The following is a 14,461-nucleotide window of genomic DNA, read 5'->3' on the forward strand; positions in this document are numbered from 1 at the left end:
TTTGTTGTTCGCTTATTGGTCACATTAAATATAGACTAAATTAATAAAAATATCAACAAATTTTGTATTTTTATCGATATATATGGTTATTTTTAATTAGTAACGGTCCGCTCATTTTATTATTATTATTTTTCTAGACATGGAAATTAGGTTAAAAGTTATCGCTTTTTAGAAATTTTTAATGCATAATAATTATAAGATTAAAAAAATAAAAATAAAATTAATATGACGTAATTATCCGAGCTTATTTTCATAACCATTTGAATTGGGTTGGATAATTATGTGATCATCGTCTTGTAATCTAGGTCAAAGTCTCTCGTATACAACATTGCATCTCATCTTGTGCTTCAGATTCTCAACAATATAGTTCATGTATCATAACATCATCTCCCGTCCCGAGTCGTCATCGACCCTTACTACTCACTCAAGCACCTATCGAGAATCGATCGTATGTGTCAAATAGTCTAGGACATCTCGAACATTCGTTCATCCGTGTTCCATCGAGGCATGTACCCTCCTCTTACTTTGTTCGACTATGAAAAATTCTGTTGACATGACTATATTAAAAAAAAAAAAAGACTATTCAATCAACGGTGTCCCGAGATCTAGAATTTGTGGTGAGAACTTAAATAGTTGTAGTGGGGTTCGAGAGCGGCTGAAGAGGCACCGTGACGAGGTTGCCAGGAAAGTGATGGTGCCGGAGAAATGGTGGAAAGAGGAGCCGCTAAAGGACTGGATTGACTACTCGGCGTTCGATAGAATCTTGACTGCCGTCAGAATTGCGTCGGCGAGGGCGTCGCTTGCGGTAGAGCAGCCCCCGATCCAGTTCACGGCCACCGTTGAGGGTAGAAAGTAGGTGTTGAGATGGAAATATGTATTGAAATTACTTTATAGATAAACAAATCCCGTTCATCAAGCTTCGTCTCGTGAGTGATTTATTTACTTCGTTAAAGGTTGCAATTTATCAGTGTACTCGGGTTGAATTAATTTTTTTTTTTTTTTTTTACAGGGATTGAGTTAGTTCAAGTTACAAATTATATTAATAATAAAATTTTATAAAGTTCAAATATCAAACATTTACCGGCTACCGCTACAGTGGATCACTGACATACATTATAAAAATTTCTTAATTATCGTAATAATCTTAGAAGCAAAGTAAGGTCGGGTTCTGTTTCGAACCATATTTTCGAATGATCAGGTTGACCTGATTAAAAAATCTTCGGTTCATAATTGAACCGAGTACAGGTTAATTATGAATTTATACGAAAAAATTACATTTAATAATATAGTTTTTGTGCTATATTACGAAATTTTTGTGAGAAAACATCATTATTTGATAATTATTTATGCCACGTGTTAATTACGTATTATATGAGAATCTATTTAAGTTTANGAATTACATTTAATAATATAGTTTTTGTGCTATATTACGAAATTTTGTGAGAAAACATCATTATTTGATAATTATTTATGCCACGTGTTAATTACGTATTATATGAGAATCTATTTAAGTTTAATTGCTTATTACAAAATTTTGAAAGTACAATAACTAAATAAAATACATATTGTAGAAAAACGAGCCCATCGAGGCCCATGTTCAAGGCCCATTGGACAACAAATTGGGCCAATATTGGGCCCAATATGAACATGGTCGTACAGCCCGGCCCATGGCCGTGGTTCGCAAAATTACGGTCCTCCTATCATAGGTTTATCACCGCGCCTTCTTTTTGGATCGCATCTCTTCGGTCTTCCATTATATATCTANCGTGTTAATTACGTATTATATGAGAATCTATTTAAGTTTAATTGCTTATTACAAAATTTTGAAAGTACAATAACTAAATAAAATACATATTGTAGAAAAACGAGCCCATCGAGGCCCATGTTCAAGGCCCATTGGACAACAAATTGGGCCAATATTGGGCCCAATATGAACATGGTCGTACAGCCCGGCCCATGGCCGTGGTTCGCAAAATTACGGTCCTCCTATCATAGGTTTATCACCGCGCCTTTCTTTTTGGATCGCATCTCTTCGGTCTTCCATTATATATCTATTATCAGCTGCCGTCGAAAAACCCTAGCTTAGCTTCTTCTCACCAGGTACGAATCTACACTCTTTCGAACTGAGATTTATTTTTGTTGAGACTGCTACTTAATTCTATTGCGCTGCGGCATTTTTTTTTCGTCTTGTTTGTTCTTCCTTGATTTGATATTCAGTTCTTGTTCATCTCTATCTTGTATTTTTTACTCGTGTGGTTGTTCGTTTACTTCGTGTTTTGATTAGGTTTGTTCCTTTTTTCTTCTTTTCAGTGAGTCTGTAGCTGCTCCTTGAGAAGAAAGGGTTCCGAAAATGAGGTATGTCGAACTGTTTTTCCTTGTAGTTTATTTACTGTTCAGAATCTTGTTTTAGAACACGATTTTGATTAGTGCTTCTGCTGCTGTTTATGTTAAATATGCCGTGGCTATAAATTTAGTTCGCGTTCTTTTCTCCTGGAAGATTTGGAAGTATGAAGTTGCATCGTAGGAATTTATATGCCGTGGCTATAAATTTAGTTCGCGTTTTTTTCTCCTGGAAGATTTGGAAGTATGAAGTTGCATCGTAGGAATTTATATGCTGTGGCTATAAATTTAGTTCGCATTCTTTTCTCCTGGAAGATTTGGAAGTTTGAAGTTGCATCGTAGGAATTTATATGCTGTGGCTATAAATTTAGTTCGCATTCTTTTCTCCTGGAAGATTTGGAAGTTTGAAGTTGCATCGTAGGAATTTATATGCTGTGGCTATAAATTTAGTTCGCATTCTTTTCTCCTGGAAGATTTGGAAGTTTGAAGTTGCATCGTAGGAATTTATATGCTGTGGCTATAAATTTAGTTCGCATTCTTTTCTCCTGGAAGATTTGGAAGTTTGAAGTTGCATCGTAGGAATTTATATGCTGTGGCTATAAATTTAGTTCGCATTATTTTCTCCTGGAAGATTTGGAAGTATGAAGGTGCATCGTAGGAATTTACTTGGGCTATATTTTGAAGTGTTCATGATTCTACCAATTCTGGAGTTTACAATACTTGTTCATACGTTTATACTAAATTGAAATTTTGTTTGTTGGAGGCTTTGGTTCGTATCATTTGCGTTACGTGTGTCTTTGAATTTACTGAATGTAGTTTTTCTGGTTTATATCTGCAGCAAACTTCAGAGTGAAGCGTTGAGAGAAGCCATTTCATCTATCTTTGGTGATAGCACTGAAAAGAAGCGCAACTTTACTGAGACTATTGAACTTCAGATTGGACTGAAGAACTATGATCCTCAGAAGGACAAGCGTTTCAGTGGATCAGTGAAGTTGCCCCATATCCCTCGCCCTAAGATGAAGCTTTGCATGCTTGGAGATGCTTTGCACGTTGAAGAGGTAGGCTTTATATGCTCGTAACCTTTCCACTTGTCTTGTCCGGTTACTATTTTGTGTGAGGCTTGCTGTATTTTATGTCACAATTCTACTAGCTACCGTGTTTAAGAATATATATGAAGTTTTCAAAGGCAATTAGATCTGGACAATAAGTTTATAGTTGTTTTCATCTGTGGTTTATAGGCATGATTCTGAATTCTGTATGAGCATTATTAGTGACTTTGTACTTGTTGTGGAAAACAATATACTTCGGCATTTCATGCATAGTAAATAGAAATTTCTAAACCGTTGCACGTCAGCACTATCCGTTTACTAAAATGTGCGGATGCTTATTTTAGGCAGAGAAGATTGGTATGGATTATATGGATGTGGAAGGTTTGAAGAAGCTAAACAAGAACAAGAAGTTGGTGAAGAAACTTGCCAAGAAATATCATGCCTTTTTGGCATCTGAAGCTGTTATCAAGCAAATTCCCCGTCTTCTGGGCCCTGGGCTCAACAAGGCAGGCAAGTATTCTGAACTACTAGACATCCGGAATTTACCCTTTTGATCTTGTGGCTCAAGTTAGTAAGTTCTTGTTAGTTTTATCGTCGTGGTGATGCAAGCTAGTGGCATCTGAAAGGCTCTCGATAGACTGCATGCTTGTAAATTGAATTCATTCTTTTCTTTCGAAAATGCTGTTTTGTTTTGCACAGCTCACATAAGGAAGTCATATTTTTGTAGTTCTTACTAACATCGACATGTACATTGTCGTTACAGGTAAGTTCCCTACCCTGGTTACTCACCAAGAATCCCTCGAGTCGAAAGTCAACGAGACAAAGGCAATGGTTAAATTTCAGCTAAAAAAGGTTCTTTGCATGGGTGTTGCCGTCGGTAACGTCGCCATGGAGGAGAAGCAAGTTTTCCAGAACGTTCAAATGAGTGTCAATTTCCTTGTTTCCTTGTTGAAAAAGAATTGGCAAAACGTAAGTCACTGGCATACTTTCCCCCCCCCATGTAATTTTAGTTCTTTGATTATAATCACACCTTCGTATTTTGATTAAAGAACATACTAACACAGTTTTCAAATGCTCTCTACACATAATCAATCCTTGTCCTTGTATCGACTTATGAGATTGGATGTTTCTTCTTGTTCATCAGGTGAGGTGCTTGTACCTGAAGAGTACTATGGGAAAGGCATATCGAGTCTTCTGAGAACTTTTCAAATTTTAGATAGTACTGTTTGCTCTTTCGTTTAAGAACCAACCAGGTTGAGGTGAAATTCTATATTATGATTGGTAAAAGTTTTCCTGTTTATTTTTCTTTTATTTATTTTTTGTTTAGCACAAACAAAACCACTAGCTGCACAACCGTTAACACTCATGATGGAAGTAATGTTTTCTTTTTTTTCCATTTGTTCTCTTATGTTTTGTCGATTTTTTTTCCAATTTATTATACGCCTATTTTGCTTAATTTCAATTATTCAATTAATTATCGATACAGCTTATTTTAAATTAATATTACGCAAATTTTCAATTTTGAACTTTAGATGAAGCCTCAACCTTCTTTAAATAATTAAACCTAATTTGCTTTTAAAGATGAATTGTTTTGGTACTTCTGTAGACGTATAAGATTCATTCATCCAGCTGTTTGGCATCATTGTTTATGTTTATGATTGTATGTTCTACGTCTATCACGAAGTGTTTGAAGTAGATGATTCCATCCTTTGTTTTTTCCTTTCCTTTCCATTCACTCGGGTCTCTTTCGTTTCATGGATTTTGTCTGGATCCTTCTTCTATCTTCCAAAAAAAAGTGAAGGAGAAGTATCTTCTTCGGTGGATCCCTCTTGTTCCTGTTTAGTCCCCTCCGTTTCTTTCAGTTTCTTAGTAAGAATGGGTGACGGTATTCTGCCTAAATAGTAGACACAGGTAATAAATAAGAGAATACTAAAGATTCGAGTCATAGAATTTCTCAATTCTGATACAAGGTACTTATTAGATCTCTATAATTGCGTTTCAATCTAAGCAAAAATGCTATATCTTTATTACTGGCAAGTCTTAGGAAGGAAGATTTTGGGCCCTAACGACAAAGGAACGGGCATTTTTGGGGACTAGTCCGCTTTCCATTACTTAAAAAGGGAAATTCCTCGCACATAATCAAGGGAGCCATTGAAAGGTGACTGAAACACTAGAAACTGCGACTACCCGAGTTAATGATAAAGGCAAGAACACTTTCCACCCAGCGACTACCCGAGCTGCTAATGATAAAGGCAAGAACACTTTCCACCCAGCGACTACCCGAGCTGCTAATGATAAAAGCAAGAACACTTTCCACCCAACGACTACCCGAGCTAATGATAGAGGCAAGAACACTTTCCACCCAAGTTCCATTAATTGATCCACCCAAGTTCCATTAATTGATCCTAACGATATCATTAATTGATCCTAACGATATCATGGAAAAAAGTTCATATAAGAGAAAATATCTAATGAAAAGTTTTTGAACTTTTAAAATGCTTTCAATGGTGTATTATTTGAATTAAAGTCATGAGTTTAATTTATTATTTGAATTTCCAATCTAATATCTTATAAAATTTTAATTTTAAATTAAAAAAATATTCAATATTTGAGAGGGTGAGAAATCTGTTTAAAAATATATTAAATAAAAGAAAGTTTAATAACTAAACTCATAATTAAAAATTATTTTATAATAATAATAATAAGTATTTGTAAATGAAATTTATTTTGTAGGCAGGTGAATTATGAATAATAGATTATTGTTATGAACAAAATAACGTTACCCTAATTAAGTAAAGTTTTATCTTCCTCTAATTGGGATCTAAATTCATAGGTATTATTAAAAAAANTCATAGGTATTATTAATGCAATTTACAAAAAAAATAAAAAATAAAAAAAGGGACGATTTTGATTCCACCACAGCCAAAACCTACATTCTGATGCTCCCATAGAGAAACGATTCAGAATATGGGTGAGGGCGCGCTGCGTTCGTTTGGTTACCGCAAAAGCGGGGAGTGTAGGAAGAAAGAATGCGAGGGAAAGATTTTGCAGCGGAAGAACGTAAAACCTAATTCCTTCCGTTTCATTGATTTTCAATTCTTCATTTCATCTTTTGATTCGAATATGACCCAATGTCTCTTCAATTTCAAAGCTTTCTTCTCTTTTTTCAACCTCTGATTTGCTTCTTTTCTTCCACCTTTTGCACTTCTCAGCTACGCGTCTGATTTTCGTACGCCGCTGTTGTTTTGGAGCTCCGACTGTTGGAACGAGTTCTTATCTCTTCGTTTTTGCTACTCTTCGCTTGGTTACCCATTTTCTCTCTCTCAATTTGCTGGGTTTATTCGACCTAGGGTTTTGGCTGATTTTTACTTTAGGGTTTAGGACCAGGGCTCTTCTGGTCCGCATTCTAGGGTTCTAGCCTGGAATTTTGTTCCTAGCTGAAAGCGTTTGGATGTTTTTCTCTTTTTCTTTTTTTTGTTTGTTTCTGTTTCGGCATTCGGTATGTTCTTAACAGTACCGCGTTGCGAGACTAGAATTTTGTGTACCCTTTTTCTTTTGAAATTTGGGTTCTGTTATGGCTCTGTTTTTACGCAATTTCTTATTGATTAGTATTGGGTTAAGGTGTTCGAAAACGATGAATTGGGAAGAAACAGCCTGAGGAGGGAGGGGTTGTTTTTGGGTTCGGCCCTAGAAATGATTGCAGAAAAACCTAGTTGGGTTAGGCATGAGGGTATGCAAATTTTCTCGATTGATGTCCAACCTGGTGGTCTGAGATTCGCTACTGGAGGAGGTGACCACAAGGTACTTTTTCTTGTCATTTTTTATTCCAGTTGGGGGACTGCAAAGAATGGGGCTAATATGTTACGACTTCCATTTGTGTTTAAATGGGTGCTGAGAAAAATGCATATTATTTTACGAATTGAACGCAGATGTAGTGGCACACTGTCTCTTTCCCTTTAGTTTATAGTTGATAAGAATAGTCTAGATTGTATAAAATCGTATGAAATTCTTGAGTTTTGTTTCCTTTTTCTTTTGTAGTCTTACTTCTGTCAGAAAAAACTACATTACATGTTAATGGTAATTGCTTATTTCGTGATTTTAGGATGAAGGAATGAATCTGTATAGGAAAGTTCATATCTTTATGCTCCCATTGGTACTTTAAAACAGAGATTGGCCTTTTGAATCTAAATCTAAATCTCGGTTCTAGATGAGGGGCACTTGATANGTTGTTTTTGGGTTCGGCCCTAGAAATGATTGCAGAAAAACCTAGTTGGGTTAGGCATGAGGGTATGCAAATTTTCTCGATTGATGTCCAACCTGGTGGTCTGAGATTCGCTACTGGAGGAGGTGACCACAAGGTACTTTTTCTTGTCATTTTTTATTCCAGTTGGGGGACTGCAAAGAATGGGGCTAATATGTTACGACTTCCATTTGTGTTTAAATGGGTGCTGAGAAAAATGCATATTATTTTACGAATTGAACGCAGATGTAGTGGCACACTGTCTCTTTCCCTTTAGTTTATAGTTGATAAGAATAGTCTAGATTGTATAAAATCGTATGAAATTCTTGAGTTTTGTTTCCTTTTTCTTTTGTAGTCTTACTTCTGTCAGAAAAAACTACATTACATGTTAATGGTAATTGCTTATTTCGTGATTTTAGGATGAAGGAATGAATCTGTATAGGAAAGTTCATATCTTTATGCTCCCATTGGAGGTTGGCCTTTTGAATCTAAATCTAAATCTAAATCTCGGTTCTAGATGAGGGGCACTTGATACCTTTATGTGTTGGAAGCCCCTCTCCACACTAATTTTGAACTCCAATGAGGCAATTATGGATCCGAGGAGGTAATTCTGATTGGTCATAGGATTATGAGCTGAATAGTCAGAGAGTGCTTCTGAAAAGTCCTTATGAGAGTTTCCATAAGACGTTGGCCGTTTGAATCCAAATCTTTTCCCCTTCTCTTAAACATCCAAATTTGTTTACTTCATATGACTAGTTGTGGTCTGATCCCTTGGCCATCTTGTTCGGTACTCAGTTCTAGATGAGGGGCACTTGATACCTTTTAGGTGATGGAAGCCCCACTCCACACTAGTTTTTAACTCCTTTTTTATTATCATAGGATTATGAGTTGAATAGCCAGAGAGTGTGCTTCTTAAAAGTCCTTATTTGAGCTTCCGTATATACATGTATGTGCCTCAAGTTATGATGTACAAGAGTACAATTGCATTGAAGCATGTTAGCAAGTTAGGATTTATTATTTTTGTTGTGGTGTTGGTCGTGTTATGTGATTACTGTCTTGTAGTGTAATTAACAAAAAAGAAAAAAAGAAAAAGAAAAAGAAAAACCCAATTTTTCTGCTATTCATAAAGTTCCTAATTGTATTCAATTATGCGAGGAAAAATATCACTTTTACTACATCTTGTACCTCTGCAGGTTCGGATATGGAATGTGAAATCTGTTGGTAGGAACTTAAAGGGCGATGATTCTAATCAGAGGCTTCTTGCTACTCTTCGTGATCACTTTGGGTCAGTTAATTGTGTTAGATGGGCTAAGCATGGTCGTTATGTGGCATCAGGGTCTGATGATCAAACAATTCTTGTTCATGAAAAGAAACCTGGTTCAGGGACCACTGAATTTGGTAGTGGGGAGCCCCCAGATATCGAGAACTGGAAAGTTGCTATGACTTTGAGGGGGCACACAGCTGATGTGGTAATGATTTAGCTTCTGATTTTTATGCGGTACTTCATGCGTTTGATTGAATTTATTTAGTCAGTATTTTTAAAAAAGTAAGATTGGGAGAATTAAGCACCTTATGTCTCTTTGTAAAAAAATCAAACTGCTTGCTGTTGTAGGTTTGTTGTAGTTTCTAATTTGCTTATTTATATATTGAAGTATTATACTGAGTGATGAACGTGTTACTTATTGATGGCATCTAACCTGGGAGTTATATTTCAATGCATGAAGTAGGTGGATCTTAACTGGTCTCCAGATGACTCGCTATTAGCGAGTGGGAGTTTAGACAACACAGTCCACATATGGAATATGAGCAATGGTATTTGTACAGCTGTTTTGAGGGGCCACTCTAGCCTTGTCAAAGGAGTTGCCTGGGATCCCATAGGCTCTTTCATAGCCAGTCAATCGGATGATAAGACAGTTATTATATGGAGAACAAGCGACTGGAGCCTTGTTCACCGAACTGATGGCCACTGGACAAAATCCGTATGTTTGTTCATTTTATCTCTGGGTTCTTTTTTCCAAAATGTTATAATTTCAGAATATATTTATGTTCTTGTGGTTTTTCTTTTCCAGCTTGGATCTACGTTTTTCCGACGTTTAGGATGGTCTCCTTGTGGACATTTCATCACTACCACTCATGGTTTTCAGAAGCCCAGGCATTCTGCACCAGTTTTGGAGAGGGGGGAATGGTCTGCCACATTTGATTTCCTAGGACACAATGCTCCTGTTATTGTTGTGAAATTCAATCATTCTATGTTTCGGAGGAATTTAACTAATGCTAATGAGATGAAGTCTGTTCCTGTTGGGTGGACAAATGGAGCTTCGAAGGTTGGAGGCAAAGAATCCACATCATATAATGTGATTGCAATTGGGAGTCAGGATCGCACAATAACTGTATGGACGACAGCAAGTCCTCGCCCTCTTTTTGTTGCCAAACATTTCTTTACTCAAAGTGTTGTTGATTTATCTTGGTATGATTCTGAAAATATGCCTACACCATTTAATTGCTTTACATCTTGTTTACGTTTTTTCACCTATCACCTTCATTTGTTACTACCCATAATTTTCAAATTTTCATATTCGAGCAGGAGTCCTGATGGATATTCACTCTTTGCATGTTCCTTGGATGGGTCAGTTGCGACTTTTCATTTTGAGGTGAAAGAAATTGGACAGAGGTTGCCAGATTCAGAACTTGATGAGATAAAAAGAAGTCGTTATGGTGATGTTAGAGGTCGGCAAGTGAATTTAGCTGAAACTCCAGCTCAGCTGATGCTTGAAGCAGCTTCATTGAGGCAAGTCCCGAGCAAGAAAGTGGTTTCGGAACCTCAACAAAATCTGACGCATGCAAAATCTTCAATTGATGCGAGGGATGCCTCAAAGACTTTGGAGGCTCAAGTTGATGAGTCAAAGAAGAGCGGGGGAGCTGGTGGGGGCGGGGGAGCTAGTGGGGATGGTTTAAATAAGGTATCATCAGCTTCCCTGAAGGTTTCTAGTCCTGTGAAGCAAAGAGAGTATAGAAGGCCTGATGGAAGAAAGAGAATTATTCCAGAAGCAGTTGGAGTGTCTGTCCCGCAGGAGAACAAGTCTGGTGGGATTCAGAGTAGCAATGCACTCGATTTCCCTTCTATGTCATCTGACCAAAAAATGGAGAATAATGGTGTCGTTTCCCCTGAATGTTTAAGGGAAAGCTCTGCGAGGGGAATGCCCAGCCAACATACTGATTTAAAGAAGCGTCCAGGGGTCACTGCTCGAGCAACAATCACTGATAGTTTAGTCATCGAGAAGGTTCCTCTCTCTTCAGGTAGAGATGTAAACATGATGGTGGATTCTTCTGGGAATTTGAAGACGTCGTCAAGTTCATTGGCTTCCTGTAGTTCTGTACTGTCAATTAGGGTGCTTGATAAGAAAGAAGGGGAACATACCAAGCCAATTTGCTTGGAAGCTCGACCAAAGGAGCATGCTACTAATGACATTATCGGGGCCGGAAACACATCAATGTTGAAAGAAACAGTTATTTCTTGTACTAAGGGATCTAAAACTCTGTGGTCTGATAGGGTCTCAGGGAAAGTCACTGTTTTGGCTGGAAATGCAAATTTCTGGGCAGTAGGGTGTGAAGATGGATGCGTACAGGTAGTTACTGGCTATTTGATTTTTACATTCTTGGCAATAGAGCAGATGTTTAATGCAGCATTAGATGAGTCAATTAATCGAAGTCGTATTACTCTAACATAATAATACAGTACTATGACATTATATAAGCTTCAAATTTATCTACATGTTTTTATTTTTGAGTAGGTTTATACAAAGTGTGGTAGACGTTCTATGCCTACCATGATGATGGGATCTGCTGCTACATTTATTGATTGTGATGATTCCTGGAAATTGTTGCTGGTGACTGGGAAAGGTTCCTTGTACGTATGGGATCTGTTTAACCGCAGTTGTCTCCTTCACGACTCGCTGGCATCATTAATTCCTTTGAACCCTGACTCATCTACAAAAGATTCTGGTAACATTCAACATTTGAATTCTTTTGATCTAGGAATGTTATTGTACCCTAGCAGCAAGCTAATGTCAAAGTTTCTTTTTAGTTTTCTTTTCTCGTGTTTTCTATTGCTTCCAGTAGAAATATGCCTTCTGATTGTAGGGTTTATCCTTCCACTCTTTCAGGCACAATTAAAGTTATATCTGCCAAGCTGTCAAAATCTGGTTCTCCTCTAGTTCTTTTGGCCTCTCGCCATGCTTTTCTCTTCGATACTAGCCTTATGTGTTGGCTGAGAGTAGCAGACGACTGTTTCCCTGCATCGAATTTTTCCAGCTCTTGGAACTTGGGGTCAATTCAGAGCGGAGAACTTGCTGCACTGCAGGTTGATATCAGGAAATACTTAGCTAGAAAGCCAGGTTGGAGTAGGTCTGTTCTTTCTTTTCAACATATAGTTCTGAAGCTTTAAAAACTTGGCTTCTGGTTTGTTTTCACATTTTCCGGAACAGAGATGATTCATTTTCACGATCGCGATGTTGATCTCAACATGTTTGATTCTTAATGTCGCATGAATGATTTGGAAGGAAGATGGGTTTTTCAATTTCTTATTGTTCTGATTCTGATAGGTTCCTAGTTAGTAGTTTCCTGATCTTATTTACATAATCTTGAAGTCGAGTTTATGAGTTTAGTTTCTTCATCCTAGGGTCACTGACGATGGGATGCAGACACGTGCTCACCTAGAGACTCAGATGGCGTCCTCGCTAGCATTAAAGTCACCTAATGAGTATCGCCAATGGCTTCTATCATACATACGCTTTTTGGCAAGGTGATTCACATACAACACATTTTCTTTTTTTGCTTTTGCACATTTTCTTATAGCATCTCTTTTGATGGCAAATGTCAGCATTTCAGTTCACATGTCTGTGTTTGGTGTTCTTGTTTCATTGGTTACAGAGAAGCAGATGAATCTCGACTACGCGAGGTTTGCGAGAGTTTACTAGGACCGCCAACTGGGATGGCTGGAGATGCATTGGCAGATACAAAAAATCTTGCCTGGGATCCTTGTGTGCTTGTAAGACATCCTTAACCTGTCCTGAAAATGGCTTTTTAATCATACATGATGCCTTCCTGCGTTTCTTCTGATTAACTTAGTACCTTCTCTATGCTTAAATCTAAATCATCGAAGTCGAGGCTCGAAATCTTTTGCGTTTGGAACTAGTTATGTAGCACAATGTGGATATCCTCATATTACTGTTCTTAGGGGCTGCCTTGATGAGGAATTTAGTGTCTAAGAAGTTTATGATACTCACGGATTTACATTTATGCAGGGCATGAGAAAGCACAAACTTCTAAGAGAAGATATCCTTCCGGCCATGGCATCAAATAGAAAAGTCCAGCGACTGCTCAACGAATTCATGGATCTTCTCTCCGAGTATGAAAATGTCGACCCAAAAGATTCCCATCCGTCAACATCAAGCGTTCGGGAACCATGTCACGAGCAATCTGCTCCACAGCAAGCAGAGAAAATGGAAACTGATCCCACAGTTACTCATCCAAAGCCTTCCTCCAAATTGGTAATGGTTCCAACAAGTTTTGCTCCACCTCTAGATCAGGTTCATGTGGGCGAGTCGGTAAAGGATCTAGTTCCTTCGGAAGCGAAAAACTGACGTTCTTATTGACCCCATCACATTCATAACTAGATCCCGCAACTGACATCGATTAAGCAGCATATGTATCACACCAAGTTACGTTCTTCAGGTTCGTTCTCGATCGATCGTGCTTACCAGTCCCCTATACATATATGCATAGGAAAAGGTTTCCATCCCGGACATTCTTTCCGTAGTACCATCCGTCTGAAGTAATAGTTCTAATTCAAGAGTTGATTCTTAGGGTGGTGGCTAGAAGTGATAACCCTTTTCCATTTAACTTCTCTTTTCTCTACATTTGTAATCTAAATAACTCAGAGCCACTTTTATTACCATATATCGGTATGACGTAGATTCCCGAGTCTAAAGACATCAGTACAGCCCGAGGAGACCTACTAAGGTCTCTGCAACTGAGACGAAATTTAGCTACAAACATTTGTATCATATTTGTGTTAAATATCGGAGGCTCATACGTTCGTATGCGTATTAAAACTTCTAGATATATATCAAGAACCGTGCTCCTGAAACTGGCTTCGACATCGTATGAAGCTTTTAGTCGAGCCACAATGGCATTAACCTGCTGCTTGTCCACTTCTTTTACTTTCCAGCTTCCATTATGTGCTTAAAGCTATTTGGAGGATGTGAGGACATTGCAGGTTTATTAGCATAGGAAGACCTTGTTGGGGTGCTGGAAAATTTTGAAGTCATTTAGGTGAGAGGTTTTGCTCGATATGTCGAACGAGTTATTTTTAAATAAAAAATAATTATGTTTGGTATAGCACGAGAATGTTATCAAAATTTTATGTAAATATATAATATCTCTGTTTGATTTATTATTATTATTTTTTACCATTTGTTTTTATCTAGTCAAATTATTAAAATAATTTAAACTAATTAGATTTTTATTCATTAATAAATCTATTTTGAAAAAACTTTTAATTGTACAGTAAAATTATCTTTTTTTATTTATTATTTTTTTTATTATGTCACTTTTAAATAATTTTGAGCAATTAGATTTTAATTTAATTTACATTTGTTATTTGTAGATTACAATTAATGATAAATATTAAAACTTAAAAAATTAATCATTTTCGTTATAGTTTTAAACTAATATGAACAAAAAAAAAAAAAAAAAAAAAAAAAAAAAAAAAAAAAAAAAAAAAAAAAAAAAAANTTATTGTCCCAAACCTTTTCATTTGGACTCTAGCTTC

The 14,461-nt window shown here is 37.0% G+C and overlaps 2 protein-coding genes across 7 annotated transcripts; both read left to right on the forward strand.

The window, feature by feature from the left end:
• The first annotated feature begins 2,009 nt into the window (after nt 1–2,009).
• Nucleotides 2,010–4,785, forward strand: LOC111794864 (60S ribosomal protein L10a-like). Its single transcript, XM_023677031.1, has 6 exons — nt 2,010–2,100; nt 2,311–2,355; nt 3,179–3,398; nt 3,734–3,899; nt 4,153–4,358; nt 4,534–4,785. Exons 2-6 carry the CDS (start codon nt 2,351–2,353, stop codon nt 4,585–4,587), a joined length of 651 nt encoding a protein of 216 aa, XP_023532799.1. The 5' UTR covers nt 2,010–2,100; nt 2,311–2,350; the 3' UTR covers nt 4,588–4,785.
• Nucleotides 4,786–6,299: 1,514 nt separating this feature from the next.
• LOC111794866 (protein HIRA-like) lies at nt 6,300–13,826 on the forward strand. 6 transcript variants are annotated; one of them, XM_023677032.1, is made up of 12 exons: nt 6,300–6,449; nt 7,011–7,068; nt 7,626–7,747; nt 8,823–9,098; nt 9,357–9,608; nt 9,699–10,096; nt 10,214–11,255; nt 11,421–11,631; nt 11,793–12,033; nt 12,308–12,430; nt 12,559–12,676; nt 12,933–13,826. In XM_023677032.1, the coding sequence occupies exons 1-12, from the start codon at nt 6,357–6,359 to the stop codon at nt 13,269–13,271; spliced, it is 3,273 nt and encodes a 1,090-aa protein (XP_023532800.1). In that variant the 5' UTR covers nt 6,300–6,356; the 3' UTR covers nt 13,272–13,826. The 6 variants fall into 6 exon arrangements, 5 of the variants coding, with proteins under 5 accessions (XP_023532800.1, XP_023532801.1, XP_023532802.1 ...); XM_023677034.1 differs by having other exon boundaries at nt 6,344–6,449; nt 6,602–7,068; XR_002815141.1 differs by lacking the exon at nt 12,933–13,826 and having other exon boundaries at nt 11,793–12,023.
• Nucleotides 13,827–14,461: the final 635 nt, after the last annotated feature.

This window comes from Cucurbita pepo, chromosome LG05 (assembly GCF_002806865.2).
Source record: "Cucurbita pepo subsp. pepo cultivar mu-cu-16 chromosome LG05, ASM280686v2, whole genome shotgun sequence".
Taxonomy (NCBI): domain Eukaryota; kingdom Viridiplantae; phylum Streptophyta; class Magnoliopsida; order Cucurbitales; family Cucurbitaceae; genus Cucurbita; species Cucurbita pepo.

Coding starts and splice junctions, on each gene's coding strand:
- LOC111794866 (XM_023677033.1), top strand. CDS start 6,357: ATGGGTGAGGGCGCGCTGCGTTCGTTTGGTTACCGCAAAAGCGGGGAG. Junction 10,097..10,213: donor AGTGTTGTTGATTTATCTTG/GTATGATTCTGA, acceptor ATATTCGAGCAG/GAGTCCTGATGGATATTCAC. Junction 12,677..12,932: donor CCTGGGATCCTTGTGTGCTT/GTAAGACATCCT, acceptor ACATTTATGCAG/GGCATGAGAAAGCACAAACT.
- LOC111794864 (XM_023677031.1), top strand. Junction 3,900..4,152: donor CCCTGGGCTCAACAAGGCAG/GCAAGTATTCTG, acceptor TTGTCGTTACAG/GTAAGTTCCCTACCCTGGTT. Junction 4,359..4,533: donor TGAAAAAGAATTGGCAAAAC/GTAAGTCACTGG, acceptor CTTGTTCATCAG/GTGAGGTGCTTGTACCTGAA.